The sequence below is a fragment of the Ranitomeya imitator genome, chromosome 2 (genome assembly GCF_032444005.1).
Source record: "Ranitomeya imitator isolate aRanImi1 chromosome 2, aRanImi1.pri, whole genome shotgun sequence".
Taxonomy (NCBI): domain Eukaryota; kingdom Metazoa; phylum Chordata; class Amphibia; order Anura; family Dendrobatidae; genus Ranitomeya; species Ranitomeya imitator.
In genome coordinates this window covers 810,473,026-810,492,414 of record NC_091283.1, presented here as the reverse complement: position 1 = coordinate 810,492,414, position 19,389 = coordinate 810,473,026, and the positions used below count along the sequence as shown (strand labels likewise).

At 43.3% G+C, this 19,389-nt stretch overlaps 1 protein-coding gene across 1 annotated transcript in view; it reads left to right on the top strand.

The window, feature by feature from the left end:
* The first annotated feature begins 446 nt into the window (after positions 1–446).
* LOC138667804 (alpha-2-macroglobulin-like protein 1) overlaps positions 447–19,389 on the top strand; it is an 83,037-nt gene continuing 64,094 nt past the window's right edge. Inside the window, exons 1-9 of the mRNA XM_069755895.1 lie at positions 447–675; positions 9,806–9,989; positions 11,310–11,469; positions 11,573–11,625; positions 13,351–13,371; positions 15,806–15,962; positions 16,462–16,546; positions 17,311–17,467; positions 19,009–19,123. Of these exons, the coding sequence (XP_069611996.1) occupies positions 608–675; positions 9,806–9,989; positions 11,310–11,469; positions 11,573–11,625; positions 13,351–13,371; positions 15,806–15,962; positions 16,462–16,546; positions 17,311–17,467; positions 19,009–19,123 (1,000 nt within the window). The 5' untranslated portion in view covers positions 447–607. The remainder of the gene's footprint in view (positions 676–9,805; positions 9,990–11,309; positions 11,470–11,572; positions 11,626–13,350; positions 13,372–15,805; positions 15,963–16,461; positions 16,547–17,310; positions 17,468–19,008; positions 19,124–19,389) is intronic.

Genomic DNA, 19,389 nt, shown 5'->3' with positions numbered 1-19,389 from the left:
ACTTTCACATACAAAAACTTAGTTATCACCATAATTTTCTTCCTTCGCCTCACCTCTAGTTGCACAGAGGTTTATCCACCATATCTCCGCCTGACCTAACAAGCCAGCATCATTTAAACATCCTCTCTGTTCCTTCAATACACTTCCAGAAACATTCATTAAGCCTTCTACCAGGCAGTCAACCACACACTGAACAAAACCTGTGCATTTTCTGCATTAATTTATGTTTGGCAGAATCCCCCTGGTGCCCCATAGTAGAAAAAAAGTTTGAAGTTGCTGTTAAACTTGACCACTAAGTTAATGTAATGTAATGTAATAACCTGTATATATTGGCCTCATCCAAGGTTCACTGTTTATTGACTTCTGTATGTTTGAGTTGAGAGCTCCACATTGGCACAATTCTCTGAATGACACAAGAGTAAAATAGATTTGTCTGTCAGCAGTTATTTGATCCAGAACTTGTGTTGCAATGTAATATTTAAGCCAAAATTCCCTCGCACAAAAAAGATCTCTTGCCCTTAGTCATTTCATCAAAGTCATAGAAGAGGTCTAATTAATGTTAGGAGTACTAGACAATCTCACAAAAAAGCAAAAGTCTTAAATTGAAATGCGGCTTCTCCTCTTATCCATATGTTTCTGCATCTTATCCTTGGAAGAAGCATCAGCTTCAGAACCGTGAGTTGATTAATAGTTTTTTACTTGACTTTACTTTAGCTTAACTAAAATATGTGTTGATCCAAAAAGTAATTCACAATTTCATGTTAGCCAAAAGCCTGAAAGCCAATACATCCAGACCAATATAACCTGTGATTTAAACATTTAAATTCTGGGTTTTTTTTAAAAAATGTTGGTCCAATGGGTGATCCTATCACTGACTGACAGCTGTCTTTGTATGCACTCTTATACAAAGAAAGCTGTCAGTCGTTTTTAGGACCTCACACGCTTCTAATAATCTCACAAAGAGATTTAATTGATTAAAACCCAGGTTATACTGAATTTTTTTTCTAAAAAAAACTATATTTCAATCTATTATGATCCCCCTGATTTTAACAGGATATCTGCAGGTTGGACTACATTTTCACGGAGACAAGTTGTTAGGGGTCGAGTTCCCACCTCTGCACAGGGGGAATCTCGGGACATCTCCGCTGCAGCCTCCCATTCTTCTCCTGCCACAGTGGAGCCTGCTCAGCGGAGATGTCGGTCCCAGTGTCTCGCTCAGTCTGACTCTGTGTAAAGGGTTACTGCTGCCTTCTGCCATTACAGCCAGTACTGGGCAGCGGCGAGCAGACATTTTTGGGACTAAGTCCTACTTTTCCCCTTCTGAGCATGCCCAGGGTAAGATCTCTCGTTGGAGATCAAGGGTCACATGCTTAGTTACTGCAGCAAATCCCATTGGTCCTCCAGGAAGGTCCTGAAGGTGCTCAACTCATGTGGCAGCCTCCCATTGGTCCTTCTGGGAAGGTCCTGTACTTGCTGCAGCTATAAAAGGTTTGCATGACCGCACGGCCATGTGCTAGTATCAATTCATGTCATGGGTTTTGCGCCAATGTGGTCATTCATGTGTGTATTCAGGGCCCTGGCTGAAATAAGCCACTCGAATACCGGCACCTCCGGTGAGGAGATTGTGTGTATGCATTCAGGGCCCCGGCTGAAATAAGCCACTAGAATACAGGCTCCTCCGGTGAGGAGATTGTATGATTGCCTCTTTGACTGCGTGACCACAAACTGCTATCTGCTCGGCAGTTGCTGTGTACTCCAGTGAGCTAAACAGGACATAGTGCTTTCTTTATAGGTGACTCGGTGAAGTAACAGAGTTCGATTCTACCGCCATATAGGGCCGCCATTTGCCAGCAGCAGGTTCTCTCCTGTGCGGTGGACCCCGGGCTGGGAACGCACCAAATATCATCTCACTATTTACTTGGTGCATTCCGACAGCCCTAACAGAATACTAGTGCCAGGGTCTGGCTAGTAAATGGCAGACAAACAGCGTCTACAGCGGTACATCCAGCAGCTGGAGGGTAGGTTGGCGGCTCTTGAACGCACAACCTCAACTGTGGATGTTACCGCTAGGGTTGAGCGACTTTTACTTTTATAGGATCGGGTCGGGTTTCACGAAACCCGACTTTCTCAAAAGTCGGATCGAGTGAAATCGGCCGATCCTATAGAAAAGTCGGGGTCGGCCGAAACACGAAACCCAATGCAGTGCAATGGGATACTATGGTTCCCAGGGTCTGAAGGAGAGGAAACTCTCCTTCAGGCCCTGGGATCCATATTTAAGTGTAAAATAAAGAATTAAAATAAAAAATATTGCTATACTTACCCTCTGACGCGCCCTGGTACTAACCGGCAGCCTTCCTTCCTTAGAATCAGCGCGTGAAAGACCTTAGATGACGTCGCGGCTTGTGATTGGTCGCGCGACCGCCCATGTGACCACTCACGAGACCAATCACAAGCCGCGGCGTCACCGAAGGTCCTTCAAGCGCTGATTCTTAGGAAGGAAGGCTGCCGGAAAGAAGCAGGGCGCGTCCGAGGGTGAGTATATTCCTATTAGGTCTTTCACGCGCTGATTCTAAGGAAGGAAGGCTGCCGGTTAGTACCAGGGCGCGTCAGAGGGTAAGTATAGCAATATTTTTTATTTTAATTCTTTATTTTACACTTAAATATGGATTCCGATACCGATTTCCGATATTGCAAACATATCGGAACTCGGTATCGGAATTCCGATACCAGATTCAGAAGATCGCCGACCTCATGGCCGACCCCACACAGGGGTCGGGTCGGGTTTCATGAAACCCGACTTTGCCAAAAGTCGGCGACTTCTGAAAATGGCCGACCCGTTTCGCTCAACCCTAGTTACCGCAGTCGCTGTTCAGGCTGCAAGTGTAGCTGCAGCCAGTTTGTCCTCTGCCACCCTTTCTCCAACTTTATCCTATCTCCCACTTCCAGACAAGTTTGCTGGTGACAGTAAGCTATATCGGGGATTCGTGAGACAGTGCTCCATACATCTAGAGATCCTGGCTGTACGTTTTCCTACGGAATTGGCGAAAGTGGGATTCATTTTATCCCTTTTGTCGAGCAGGCATTGTAGTGTGCAACGCCGCTGTGGGAGCGTGATGATCGTGTGGTGCAGAGTGCTCCTCTCTTCCTGGACGCTCTGAAGCAGGTCTTTTTAGAACCTTGTGTCACCCACGATACCGCGCTCCAATTGTTGGCAATTACACAGGGTTCGTCCATGGTCAGCCAGTTCACTGTCCAATTCCGGACTCTGGTCTCTGAGCTGGAGTGGCCAGATAAAGTCCTTATTCCGGTGTTCTGGAAAGGACTGGCAGACGATGTGAAGGACGCCTTGGCCACCAGGGAGATTCCCGCCACACTGGAGGAGCTCATTTTAATATCTACTTGCATCGACCTCCGTTTTAACGAGCGGAGGTTAGAGTGGACCCAGTGTAGGCAGAAGTTTTGGCTGGGTCCTACCTTCTCCAGCCCACTAGAATCTCCTGTTCAGGCGTCTGACTCCCATGAGGCCATGGAGGTTTCTCGAGCGGGACCAAAGTCTCAGACAGCTCGAGTACCCGTGGTTTGTAAAAATTGCTAACAGCTAGGACATTATGCCAATAAATGTCCACGGCGGTCGGGAAACGATTGCGTCTAGTAACCATTGGAAGAGGTTCACTAGACACAGCGGCATTTTCCTCCAAGCTGTCCTTTAAAGGGACAATCAGGTTAGGCTCATCCACTCTAACAGTCGAGCTCTGTGTGGACTCTGGAGCAGAGGGGAATTTCATGTCCTCTGCTTTTGCTCTGCGCCATGCAATACCTCTGGTGATGCTCGCCAAACCGGTGACTGTTAGAGTAGTGAATGGGTCGACACTTCCCTCACAAATCACACACTAGACTGTCCCTTTCACGTTATCCATGTCCCCTTCTCACCAGGAGATTATTTCCCTTCTTGTCCTTCCCAATGGAATGGATGAGATTCTTCTGGGAATACCCTGGCTCCGTTTCCACTCCCCACATATTGAGTGGACCTCTGGGAGGATATTGGGTTGGAGTGAATCATGTAAGGGTAGATGTGTGAGGGAGTGCATTCAGGTTTCCACTACCGGGATACCCGCAGATCTTTCTTCCCTTCCCAAGTGCTATTGGTCCTATGCAGACGTCTTCTCCAAAAAGGCTGCGGAGACCCTTTCGCCTCACCGCCGGTATGACTGTCCTATTGATCTCATGCCAGGAGCAGAACCTCCTTGGGGACGGGTCTATCCCCTCTATCTCCCAGAAACGGAGGCTATGTCCCAATACATCCAGGAGAATTTGGCAAGAGGGTTCATTAGGAAGTCAGTGTCACCTGCAGGGGCGGGGTTCTTCTTTGTGCAGAAGAAGAAGGGAGAATTACATCCATGCATAGATTACAGGGGTCTTAACGCCATCACCGTTAAGAATAAGTACCTGTTTCCCCTGATTTCTGAGCTCTTTGATAGGCTACATGGAGCAAAGCTATTTACCAAATTAGATCTGCGGGGTGCTTATAACCTGCTTCGCATCCGTGAGGGGGACAAATGGAAGATGGCTTTTAATACCAGGGATGGGCACTATGAGAATCTGGTGATGCCCTTCGGGCTCTATAATGCCCCAGCTGTTTTCCAAGACTTTTTTAATGATATCTTCCGGGATATGCTCTCCACTTCAGTCATAGTCTACCTGGATGATATTCTCATCTTCTCTCCAGATATTGACTCCCACTGGAGAGATGTTAGCAGTCTTCAACCTCTTACGGTCAAATTCCCTCTATGCAAAGTTGGAGAAGTGTATGTTTGAGCAGGAATCTTTACCTTTCCTGGGCTATATCATCTCCGCCCAGGGGTTGGCTATGGATCCTGCCAAGCTACAGGCTGTGATGGACTGGCAAGAACCCCATTCTCTTAAAGCGGTGCAGCGCTTTATGGGGTTCATTAATTACTATCACCAATTCATTCCCCACTTCTCATCTTTGGTAGCTTCCTTGGTAGCCCTCACCAAGAAAGGAGCAAATCCCAAATTATGGTCTGAAGAAGTCTCCAAGGCTTTCTCTTCTATTAAGTCTCATTTTGCTAGCGCTCCCATCCTACATCATCCCGATGTTGATAAGCCGTTTATAATGGAGGTGGATGCCTCATCCGTTGGTGCTGGAGCAGTCCTCCTCCAAAAGGATGCTCAAGGTTGGAAGCATCCTTGTTTCTTCTTCTCCGAGACCTTCACACCAGCGGACAGGAATTATTCCATCGGGAACAGGGAGTTGCTAGCAATGAAGTTGGTCTTCTCGGAGTGGAGATATCTTTTTGAGGGGGCTCGCTTTCCCTTCCAAGTCTTCACGGACAACAAAAATTTGATATATTTACAAACAGCCCAGGCCAGATGGTCCTTGTTCTTCTCCCAGTTCCACTTCACCCTCAATTATCTCGCTGGGGAGAAGAACATTCGCGCTGATGCCCTCTCTCGCTCCATTGTGTCTTCTGAGGAGGAGGAAGGGGAACCTCGGCTTATTGTCCCTTCGGAGAGCCTGAGAACCGTAGCTCTGGTTTCACTAGAGTCAGTGCCTCCGAGCAAGACTTTTGTACCTATTAAATTGTGACCGGAGGTTCTCTCTTGGGTTCATTCGTCCAGGGAGGGTGCACATTTTGGGACAAAAAGGACATCTGAGCTACTGGTGAGGACGTACTGGTGGCTGCATATGGTCCGTGACGTCGGAGATTATATTCGGGTGTGTGTCCCCTGCGCCAAAAATAAGTCTCCTCCGCAACGGCCAGCTGGGTTACTTTATCCCTTGCCGGTGGCAGACAGGCCCTGGGAGATGTTCGGGATGGACTTTGTGGTGGGCTTGCCCAAGTCTCGTGGCTGTATCATCATTTGGGTTATCACCGATCATTTTTCTAAAATGGTGCACTTGGTGCCGCTTGGTGGCAGCGTTGTTTATAAAACACATCTTCCGCCTACACGGTATGCCGGACAAAATTGTAAGGGACCGGGGTCCCCAGTTTGCGTCTCGGTTCTGGAGAGAGCTTTGTCGTCTTGTCAGCATTGAGTGGAATCTCTTTTCTGCATATCATCCCGAGACGAATGGGTTGGTAGAGAGTGCCAACCAGACCTTGGTCACATATCTGTGACATTTTGTCTCAGCCAGGCAGGATGACTGGGCATCCTTGCTATCATGGGCGGAGTTTGCACTGAACAAAGCCGTAGCCAACTCACTGGACAGGCCCCATTCCTCCTTAACTATGGTCAGCATCCGCGGGTACCTGTGTCTATGCCCATGTCTTCCGCCGAGTCCAGGGTGGCATACTGGGCTGTGGAGGCACGGGACATTTGGGACCGCACTCAGGATGCCATTCGGGCCTCCAAGGAGAGAATTAGGTCCTCCGCCGATGCACATCGGCGCCCCACTCTGACCTTTGCTCCTAGCGACTTAAGGTACCGTCACATTTAGCGACTTTAGAACGATAACGATAGCGATCCGTGACGTTGCAGCATCCTGGATAGCGATATCATTGTGATTCACACGCAGCAAGCAGTGATCAGGATCCTGCTGTGACATCGCTGGTCATTGCTGAAAGTCCAGAACTTTATTTTGTCGCTGGATCACCCGCTGACATCGCTGAATCGGCGTGTGTGATGCCGATTCAGCGATGTCTTCACTGGTAACCAGGGTAAACATCGGGTTACTAAGCGCAGGGCCGCGCTTAGTAACCCGATGTTTACCCTGGTTACCATTGTAAAAGTAAAAAAAAAAACACTACATACTTACATTCCTGTCAAGTTCCCCAGCGTCAGCTTCCCTGCGTCCCCCAGTGTCAGCGCTGGCCGGCCATAAAGCAGAGCACAGCGGTGACGTCACCGCTCTGCTTTCCGGACGGCGCTTACACAGTGCAGGGAAGCTGACGCCGGGGACGCGACAGGAATGTAAGTATGTAGTGTTTTTTTTTTTACTTTTACAATGGTAACCAGGGTAAACATCGGGTTACTAGGCGCGGCCCTGACCTTAGTAACCCGATGTAAACCCTGGTTACCCGGGGACTTCGACATCATTGGTCGCTGGAGAGCTGTCTGTGTGACAGCTCTCCAGCGACCAAACAGCGACGCAGCGATCGGCATCGTTGTGACGGTACCTTTAGTGTGGCTCTCCGCCCGTAACATCAGGCTGCGAATAGAGTCCACTAAGTTTGCACCTCGCTACTTGGGCACTTTTAAGGTCTTTGAACAAGTTAACCCTGTGGTCTACCGTTTGGCCTTTCCATCATGCCTGGGTATCACCGACACCTTTCATGTGTCCCTCTTGAAGCCCGTATACATGTCCCGGATTTCCAAGTCATCTGCCGGGACATCGGGTTCATCTACAGACGATTACGAGGTGAACGCTATTTTTGGGGCGCAAGGTGGTACATGGCAAAAGATTTTATTTAGTGGACTGGAAGGGTTATGGTCCTGAGAGCCTGCTGAGCACATTCCCCCTGATTTTAACAGGATATATGCAAGTTGGACTACATTTTCACAGAGACAAGTTGGTAGGGGTCGAGTTCCCGCCTCTGCACAGTGGGAATCTCAGGACATCTCCGCTGCGGTCTCCCATTCTTCTCCTGCCGCAGTGCAGCCTGCTCAGTGAAAACGTCGGTCCCAGTGTCTTGCTCAGTCTGACTCTGTGTAAAGGGTTACTGCTGCCTTTCCAGCTTCTGCCATTGTAGCCAGTACTGGACAGCGGCGAGCAGACTTTTTGGGACTAAGTCCTACTTTTCCCCTTCTGAGCATGCCCAGAGTAATATCTCTCGTTGGAGATCAAGGGTCACATGCTTAGTTACTGCAGCAAATCCCATTGGTCCTCCAGGAAGGTCGTGAAGGTGCTCAACTCATGTGGCAGCCTCCCATTGGTCCTTCTGGGAAGGTCCTGTACTTGCTGCAGCTATAAAAGGTTTGCATGACCGCACGGCCATGCGCTAGTATCAATTCATGTCATGAGTTTTGCGCCAATGTGGTCATTCATGTGTGTATTCAGGGCCCTGGCTGAAATAAGCCACTCGAATACCGGCACCTCCGGTGAGGAGAATGTGTGTATGCATTCAGGGCCCCGGCTGAAATAAGCCACTAGAATATAGGCTCCTCCAGTGAGGAGATTGCATGATTGCCTCTTTGACTTCGTGACCACAAACTGCTATATGCTCGGCAGTTGCTGTGTACTCCTGTGAGCTAAACAGGACACAGTGCTTTCTTTATAAGCAACTCGGTGAAGTAACAGAGTTCACTTCTACCGCCATATAGGGCCGCCATTTGCCAGCAGCAGGTTCTCTCCTGCAGGGTGGACCCCGGGCTGGGAACGCACCAAATATCATCTCACTATTTGCTCTGTGCGTTCCGCCAGCCCTAACACAGGTTCCCTTTAAATTATTGGGTTTGTGGATTGAAAAATTAGAAAAAGTCTACAAACACAAATAATTGACTAGCTAGAAACATTGAACCTTCACACATTGCAAAAAAATTGCAAAAATACTACATAGCCAAAAATTATTTGAAGACACCATCCAATGCGCTAAAAATGCTCCACCTCCAGTCCCCACCACTCCACTAACCAACATAGGCTATTTTTTTCTACATTGGGTTACCACTATTTGAACCCTACAGGACTTACTTTTCCCTAGTCCCCTACTTCTCCTTGACCATCATATTTCATTTCAGTATAGGAAATTCCTACAGGACACAGTTCTGGTCACATCTTTGGCATTATTGCCTATAATGGAACAGAATAACAAAATGATGGCAGATGACAGAAACTAACAGTATCTGATAGATCCTGAATTGTCCAACTTTTTCGCAAATTCTGCAATGGATCCTCCAATGCAGATGGAAACACAGTCTTGGATGGGATTTCTGGCCTTAAGACATTGATTCAGCATCATTTAGATAAGTCGTCAATATAAGATTGGCGGTGGTCCGAGATCTGGCATTCCCACGAATCAGCTGCAGTTAGCTCCGCCAGCCAGACGTAAACGGTAAATGGAGGTGAACAATACAATTACACGTCCCTGCTTTCAGTCTAGTGGCCACTGCCAAAAGCTGCAACTCAGCTCCTATTTTCTTCAATAGGGGCTGAGCTGCAGTTCTTGACAGTGGCAAATAAACAGGGATCAAGGATGTGAGCCTGACTAATAACAGTTGTTGTTGGAGGTGGTAATGATAGGTTAGGTCATCATTATCCTAAGGCTGGAAAATCCTTTTATGTGTGGGTTGTTAATTACAGACTGGACAATACTCATGGAATAGCAATTATTTTGACTGCATTTCATATTTATACTTCTTTTGGTGTATTCTTTAGATGTTTTCATTTCTCTTCTTTTATAAAAAAACTAAAAACAAATATTCAGTACAGGAATCCAGATGATGAAGAAATCCAATATAATCTAAACCTTAGCAAATGATAGTTCCTTATAATAACCAACGGTTTGGGGTATGGTGAATCTAAAATATAGGTGGCTATAATTATATATGTATCTATATAACCATGTTATGAATGCAAAATGATCAAACTTAGTAGATCAGTCACATTATAAATTGAGCATAAACAGGTTAGGACCGTCTCAATAGGTACACCTTGTCATGATGGGATGGCTTTCATGTTTTGTTTTTTTTTATCAAAATAGCGTTAACTAAGAACCTTATGATTTTTACAGTACATATACTACTATCATTTACTAATTTAATTGTTGTAGGGCATTTGCTCATTTTTGTTTTCTTTTTCTTTGGTTTGTCGAATATAAACTTATAAAAATGTTTGATCTCATTCAAGGTACTATGCAATTACAGTACCTGCTCAGATGATCTACCCATCAGAGGAGAAAGCATGTATTTCTATCCTGAAGTTGAGGGGGGAGCTACAACTTAAAATGGAGTTAAGGAGAGAACAGAAAAGTGTGCTGGTGACAGAGGACACAATCAACACCCCAACATATTTTCACTGTTACTCTTTTGAGGTTAGTGCAATGCTCTTACAAATCGTAGACATTGTTACCTGAAAGATAAATTCTTAAGTTCTACGTAGTGTGACAAAGTCACTGGTAAGGTGCTGGTGCGGAGATATGTATCGCTGCAGTTAATGGCTTCAATTATATAAAACCTAGAGGTTTTCCTCTAGCCCATTAAGTGCTGCAAGGGTTAAACAGCCAATTTGTTTACAGGGCAGTTTTTTTTGTGGACAACCATAGAACGGGTGGGAGGCTGTCCACCTTAATTCCATCCCAGAGTGTGGTCAAGGGCTTAATTAGCTGGCCTCCAGAGGCAGTCATTGTTCATTCAGTAGGGCTGGAGAGAGAGGAACTCCAGCAATTTGGGTCCTGAGGAGGAAATACTGAACCTGTGCTGTCCCTGTGTTGCTCCAGAGCGAGCAGCTTCCCACAGATGTATGGACTGTGTCACAGCATTTTGTTTTTTTGTTTTCCTGTTTTGTCCAAAGGACTACATTTACTTTTCCTTTCATGCTGGTTTATGAATAAACCAACAGAAGATTTAAGGAGACAGCTACAAAAATGGTGAAGGTCATGTCATGTGCCTTGGTGTCAGATTCCAAACTGTGTAAACCAATTGTCGTGCATCTTGGTTTGAACCCTTAAGCCTGTGGTTTGTGATTGGCTTCTGAGTCAGAGCAGATTCAATTTCTCAATGTGTTTATTGTCTGTTAGATTCCTCCTTGAGGTGTTTCCTGCTAGTGATATTCTCATTTTGATTTCCAGCCATACTACTGTTGTTTATTCCATTCAGTGAAAGACCAGCTAGGGTTTATCTCTTGCTGACTATGCTTTTTATCCTGCACCTATCTTCTGATTCTTGTTTAGTGAGTAGGCTGCATACTCTTTAGCAGTATGTAAATCTTTGTATTTTGCATTTTGTGGTTTGTTTTAACTCACTCTGGGATCTCTTTCTATCTTAGCACTACTTCCCTTCTGTAGGAAAATTGTACTCTGCTCTGCACTCCAGTTCCTAAGGAGGAATGTGAAGCTCTTGATGGCTTTTCAGGCAACATAAGTTCGAGTTGCCATTTCTTAGTCTGTTGTTAGGTCTATTCCAGCCCATGTAGGTATCACTGGGGATTGCGAGGTCAGAATCTCTAGTCTGTACAGTAACTGGCTGGGCCAGTTGCAGTTTCTAGTGTTTTACCTATTTTCCCGTGTGAGTGGTTACACAATCATAACACCAATAAGCCTTTGCCACCATATTTAGACACAGGGCTAGGGTTATGAACTGAACATATAAGGAAAAATTTGTAAGAATTTCAATAAAACTTCATGCTTGCTTAGCTTCCGACTGTGTTGGACGAGAACGAAGTCTGGTTCTTTCATGTTTCTGCTCATGGAGACAACATAAATATTGACCAGATCAAGAAGATCAAGCTCATTAAAGGAGATCAAATGACTTTCATCCAGACTGATAAACCCAACTATAAGCCTGGACAAACAGGTAGATATCTTACAGTCACATTCTTTTTATATCTTTTGGATGTCAATGGAAAATAGTTGGATCCACAGCTGAAGTTTTTGACATCACATGTTTATTATTCCAGTGAGTTTCCGTATTATAACCTTGGACACGAATTATCATGCAAAAGATGACAAGGTGAGATGTTTCTATACTTACCTGTGTGGATAACTAAATGAACGTGAATGCCCTTACATATAGCCTTCTGGCTTCGATTGATACAGTATACAGTATGATGAGGCTGTGTGCATGAGTTGTGTGTACAGTAAAGTAGCCACATTGATAATTTAGATGTAATTGATATAATTAAACTACTGTATGTAAGCCTGCAATGGAAACTCTTAAATTCAGAACAAACTTGAGATTGAGGCTTTGTAACACAAATTATGGATGGAATGGTGGCCACTATATTCATGGATAGGTGATAACGTTTCCAGTTGGGTTAACCCTTTTAGTGTAATATTTAAAGGAAATTTCTGAAAACAGAGTCTATGTAAATCAGAGATATCGTAAAAGTAATCCCTCCACTGAGAACAAAAAACTTTACCACCTAGTCCTGATACCATTTTTTATTTTTAGGATGTATCTGATTACCTATAAGAGAATATAGTGTATTAGAAACTCAGATCTGATGTTTGGATAGAGAGAAATATTACAAATCGAGAATGAGTTTTAAGTTTTGGATAGGATTGTTCTTCAAATTCAGATGAATATCCTACTGCCTATTTCATGCATCCTGGTGGTTAAAAGGGTTGTCCAAGATTTTTTGCATTGATGTTCTATCCTTAGGATAAGTCATCAATATCTGATCAGTGAGGAGGTCGCAACCCAGCACCCCCAGTGATCAGCTATTCCTAGTCGGAAGTGCTTAATTGTGGAGCTACATGTCACAGATCTATCAACTACAGTTGTGCTCTGAAGTTTACATACTCCAGCAGAATTTTTGCTTTCCTGGCCTTTTTTCAGAGAATATGAATGATAACACGAAAACTTTTTCTCCACTCATGGTTAGTGGTTGGATGAAGCCATTTATTGTCAAACTACTGTGTTTTCTCTTTTTAATCTTAATGACAACCGAAAACATTAAAAACTTATTTACGTTGGCCACAGCTGGGTACTGCACATACGTCCCCTAATGATTTGAACAGACACTATGCAGTTAAGGACCCGTTGAAGTGCCGTATAGCACGAAACGGCCGTAGTCCGTTCACCGTTCACTTTCCTCCCTGCCGATGTTTTAAATTCGTCCGAATAAAACTGTGACTATCGTACCTGGGGTAAGTGCGCTTCTTTTTCTTGTGCTTTTGCATGACATGGATTGTTTGGATTTTTCTTGAAGCTGCACCCCCAATGGTATCAGAGGGAACATTCTGAGTAGGCATTGAACGCTGTTCACACTGTCTGGGTTGAAGATTTTAGGGTCAGGCATAGAGCAGCGGTGCGGTGACATTTTTCTTTTGCTCTTGGTTGGACTGTTTACTATGCAGTTAATGGTATTGTCCTGTGCAGCTTCACAACTAAGCATTTCCAGCCATCAGCTGCATCAGAAACAGCTGATAGTTGAGGTGCCAGATGTCGTAACCCCAACAATTAGAAATTAATGACCTATCCTAAGGAAAGGCTATAATTGTAAAGGTCTCTGACAACCTCTTTAAGTGATTAGTACTGTAACTTTGCAACATGAGTACTGAGCTTGGTTAATACTAAGCAAACTTTGGCTTAGAATCTGAATGTTCTCCCAGTTCTTTCATCGGATTCCCTAATCATCTATAGTTTCTTCCTACACCTTAAACTTTATTCATGGTATAACTGGCTTCATATAAAACCATTCTTATTGTAACCATGTAATCATTTATTTTACAGTTTCCACTTGTGGAATTGATTGTAAGTATTAAAAGCTCCTGATACATGCACAGATACCCACAAATACATATGATCACTAAGTGAAGTGACCACTGAGAATCCACAGAATACTGGAATAGGGATCTCCAAATTCCGTGCGTGAATGGAGTAGTAATGATCAAGTGTAAGAGCAGGCCTATTTACTTTTTTGAGGAGTGGTGGTCTCCCATGCTCACTACGGCTCCATTCCCATGGGGGATACGTGATAAATATTATTGATGGGACAACCACTGTAAAGTTTTCTTCACTGAGACTCTGACATGTTGGGAAATGCATACTTTTAGAAGTTTAAAGGTTTTTTCTCATTACTCCTACCCCTGGCCATATGTTCTTTTAGAGCATAGGATAGTCAGATGGGGTTTCCCGCTTGTAATCTTCCATATGACAGACTCAATAGACATTTTGTAGAGGAAAATGTGACTGACTTCCATCGGTGATGTCTTAAGGATATGTATAATTGGGAGGTTAGGTCATATAGATAAAAAAGTAAGGTAGTATAAATCCAATTGAGCTCAGTCATGTGAATGTAATTGAGAGCAATGTTATGATGCATCAAGAGTAGTTACTGTGCTAACACAGGAGGAGCCTAAGGGACAGAGTGCTTGAAACAATTTTGCACTTCTATGTGGAACTTTTCCTAGATTTACTTCTTAAAAAATATTTTTCTCTTCACCCATAGCTTGTTTTTGAATAGAGTTTCATGCCACAATCTAGCTAGTGAATGAGACCTCCTTATCTTAGATCAATCGTTACCAACAGATCGATACAGGAGGGGCACATAGGAAACTATTACATAACTAGCTCTGATTAGCTCCACTTGGTTGTCAAGACTAGTCTGTGACTGCATTCTGGATACATTGCCAGCATAGCTGGCAATAAATGCATGCTTATAGTGCCTTATGAGAAATCTGGCCATGACTAGGAGTAAGACAGAGAGAAGACACATTGGACTAAGGGTACCTTCACACTGAGCGACTTTGTAACGATAACGATACCGATCCATGACGTTGCAGCGTCCTGGATAGCGATATTGTTGTGTTTGACACGCAGCAGCGATCTGGATCCTGCTGTGACATTGTTGGTCGGAGCAAAAAGGCCAGAACTTTATTTCGTCGCTGGATCTCCTGCAGACATCGCTGAATCGGCGTGTGTGACACCGATTCAGCGATGTCTTCACTGGTAACCAGGGTAAACATCGGGTTACTAAGCGCAGGGCTGCGCTTAGTAACCCGATATTTACCCTGGTTACCAGTGTAAATGTAAAAAAAACCACTACATACTTACATTCCGGTGTCTGTCGCGTCCCCCGGCGCTCTGCTTCCCTGCACTCCTCCTGCATCCTGTGTCAGCGCTGGCCGGCCATAAAGCAGAGCACAGCAGTGACATCACGGCTCTGCTTTACGGCCGGCGTTTACACAGTGCAGGGAAGCAGAGCGCCGGGGGACGCGACAGACACCGGAATATAAGTATGTAGTGTTTTTTTTTTTTTTACATTTACACTGGTAACCAGGGTAAACATCAGGTTACTAAGCGTGGCCCTCGCTTAGTAACCCGATGGCATCGTTGGTTGCTGGAGAGCTGTCTATGTGACAGCTCCCCAGCGACCACACAGCGACGCTGCAGCGATCAGCATCGTTGTCTAGATCGCTGCAGCATCGCTAAATGTGAAAGTACCTTAAGTTGTGGGCGATTTTGTTGGTCAAAAAGGTACAAAGTATCTTAAAAGGGTTGTCCACTACTAGAACAACCCCTTCTTAAACTAAATGTTATGCCCTGATAACATAATAAAGCCTATACTCACCTCCCGTACCGGCACCATTCCAGTGGTGTCGGCACTTGGGGTCCCGGAACTGTGATGCTGTAGAATGACACGAGATGCCCGGCACCCAATCAGTGCTGGTGTCACTGTCTCCACCTTCGGACAAACTGAATATGAAGAGGAAGTCTGGGATCAGCTGCAGCTTGGACTTCCTCTTCATGTTCAGGTTTTCCAAAGGCGGAGACAATGACGCCAGTGCTGATTGGGCGACGGCATCACGTGTCACAACACCGCATAACAGTCCCAAGACCGCGAGTGCCTACACCGTGGAAAAGGTGCCAGCATTGGAGATGAGTATAGACTTTATTATGTTATCAGGGCATAACATTTAGTTTCCGAAGGGGCTGTCCTAGTAGTTGACAACCCATTCAAGACATCAATTAAAAGTTGCAATTGTGGTAAACATAGCATTTCACAGATGTCACTTTTCAGCTGTTCTGACAGGTTTTTATGGCCACTTCATCATCATGTAAGACAAGATTAATAATCAGAAAATCAGTAATGAGCTCATGTTACCTTCCACATAGAACACAACACTAACGTGTCTTCACAAGTAACTTTATTATATCAGACCAATATGTGTCTGCTTACTGACAGGATCCGGATAATAATCGGATTGGACAATGGTTGGATGTCTTGCCACATCAAGGAATCGCAGATTTAAGTTTTCCTTTGGCAAATGAGCTATCACTAGGACGATACACCATAATTATACCCAATGCATACAGAGCTGTTTTTTCGGTATCTGAAGCTGGTAAGATCCATATCTTGTATGCTGTGAATAATTTTAAATCATTGGGTGTACAGGTTGGTCATAACATTATCCATTGGCCAGGTGATAACGTGCTAATCAGTGGAGCTTCAACCACTGAAAAATTACATGGAGCGTTTCCCACACATGCATGTCTCCATTTTATTTCCTTTGGAACTGCTGGAAATAGCTGAGTACAGCACTCGCATCGCTCTCAGTCCTGGTCAGTACAGTAAAGTTTTAGTAAGTAGCTCTCACACCATGTAACTTGCAAGCCATATCCTCTTTCTATTGGCACTTTGCAAACTTTAAGAAGAGGGTTGGTGGACTTGAAGAATATTTCGGCAAGCGAAAATATTGCTGTTTCATTGCAAATTTGCACCAGAAAAAAACCCACACAATTTCATCTCTTATGTCTGAATGTGGTTGATTTTTTATATTTGATTTTACATACGAGATTCTTGTTGCTAATACTTTCTAACACGTGAATTTTTCACTTCAGTTGTAAAGAGATTTGCTGTTAAAATGGATGTTCCAAATTGGCTATCTAAGATGGATAAATCCTTTACCGTGAAAGTATGTGGAAGGTATCAGTCCTATATTTATAATATTATAGATTAAATATAAGTTCAAGCAGGACTGTACATAGAAGACAGGGGCTACACAGTAAAGATCATACTGGGCTCCCTATTATGATAACGGGTTGAACCACAAATGTCTGAAAGGCGTAGTGTTTGCTTTCTCCATTACCAAAGAGCTGATTTATCAGACCACTTACTTGCTAACAGTTCCTCAGGGGAGGGCAATCCTGTACAGATTCTTGCCCACTCAGATGCCAAGGTGATTGGACCAACCAGAGCAGAGCTATCTCTCCAAGGAGCACAGCATAGTCTATCTTTATATTATGTATACTCTTCCATCAAGGCAAACATTAATTTTATGCTAATATAGATAGGGATGTGGGACTTTAAAATCTGTGATTCTCCTTTTTGGTGCGCTCAAACAAACAAAATGATAGAAGCAACAAGATTGTCACTGACGAGTTTCTGTCATGGACTAACCAAATGGAGATTCTGCATGGTAAAAAATGGTTGTATCAACAAGACATATCCCGGTACATGACCCCCTTTCAAGTAAATGGATTAAATATAATTGGTTGGATTAAGTATTCACATTCTTAATACATTTCTAATCATTGTGTGAGGTTTCCAACTGGGGACCCTTTGTATGATATCCATATGCTTTAAAAAGCTATATTGACGGAAATTACCTTTTTGAGGTAACTCTTATAAGAATTCTTTCTGACCCTATAGATGACACTGAAAATAAATGATATATCATTATATTTTAGGTATACTTATGGAAAGCCAATTTCAGGATCTTTTCATCTCCTTGTCTGTAAAGAAACTGCACAATCATCTAGTTTTTTTTTTCTCGATCCTAATGACAACATTGATATTATTGATAAAATAGATATTGGTTATTGCCAAAACATAACTGGAGTCCATGTAAGTATGAATACAAAAGTATATAATTACACTAGATTCACACCGTCATAATATCATCAGCTCACTTATAGGTTAAAATTTTGCTTTGGAGAGCCCGAAACAGATGCCATTGTGAGGAGGTGATCAAATAAAAAGAAGGACATACATTTGTCTTGCTCGAGCCTCATATAATAAAAATCATCACTTTATTTCAGTACTTAATTATATGCCCCAAATGTCTAACTGGGGGGTCTGCATGTGGGGGAAATAGGACAAATTTTAGAGCAAGAATGAATTCTCATTGCTACACAATAAAAGAAAAAAGAATGGATCTACAAACATTTTTGTAGCCCTGATCACAGCATCATAGACATGAAATTGCTGGTATTGAAAAGTAACTTCACATCTTCTAGTGTGGAAGTACATACTTATTATGACCTTTGACACATTCAGAGCAAGAATGAATGGGTTTCATGGATTTATGTCTTTTTACACCAATTAAGGAATGTGCTCAGCATCACAACCCTGGACAAGGCCTAAATCAGAGGAAAATAAAACTTTCACACTCCTTATCTATGAAGAACTGCTCTAATACTTACTGCCATAACTGTTTTTTTCTACCTATCCACATTGATAGTTCTGCTATCAATATATAGCTCTAGATTTTGTGTTAAAGTATGCCTGATGAAGAGACCTGAGGAGTCTTGAAGGCTGCTAAATGTTATAGTCTTTTCATTTAGCCATTAAAAGGTTTCCACCACTGAGGACTCTCGAATTTTAATATTTTTCCATCTACTGGCTAACAAGGTACAAAGATATATTTTTGCTATTTCACTTTAACTCAAACTTTTAAAATCCATGTAAGAGTTTATGAGTTATAAGTGAAAAATATTCATCAACTCGTTTCAAACACTGTGTGCATGCTTCTTCATGATTAAGAACACACATGGTGTTTGAGACGTGTAGATGAATATTTTTTGTTCACCACTTTTACATGGGTTTTAAAAGTTTGAAATAAAGTGATGATTTTCTTTTATTCGACTTGAGCTGGTCAAATGATTGTCTTTCTTTTCATAGCCTAAGCATCCAAAATTCTCTCTTTTCCCAAAGTCCTACTTCATTGGACTTAGTCTAGACCAGTGTTTTTCAACTCCAGTCCTCAAGACCCACCAGCAGGTCATGTTTTCAGGATTTCCTTAGTATTGCATAGGCGATGGAATTAATGCTTGAGCAGGTAATGAAATTATCACCTGTGCAATACTAAGGAAATCCTGAAAACGTGACCTGTTGGTGGGTCTTGAGGACTGGGGTTGAGAAACACTGGTCTAGACCTTCACATGGGGAGGAATGGATGGAAATGATATACTGTAGGTCATCCTCTCAAAAATAAAGCGTATGGCAGGACCCCTACATTGTAAATCTTCTACTAATTGGTGATAACAAAGGTGGGATCAACCTGTTAAACAATTAATCTATATTATTCCAAATATTCATATAAAAAAATGGTGAGATATTTTTGTTTTTTTCTAGTTTTCCTTTACTCTCATATTTTTTTTCATCAGACTGATGACAAGGGGTGTCTATCAAGAGAGATTGACCTTGCTTTTTTCAATATCTCCACTACAATTCGATATATGCCTTTATTAATCATAGCTTCATTAACAGAGGACATTTCTGGTGAGTTACATTCTATATAAAGGTGTTGTAATAACTTGTTAACCAGTGAGGCATTAACCTCTGAGACGTGCATCGGTTGGCAGAATGGGGAACTTTTAGAATGTAGCAGCAGTCAGTGCACACCCTTGATTGTAACTCTCTTCATTCCTTATGTGGCTTCCGAGCATTGAGCTCAGCGTTTTCCAGAAGCCTCATTGAGAATGAATGAAGCAGTCAGAAACTCGAGTAACAATTTTGGTGTAAGGAACACCGCAGCTTTGAATGAA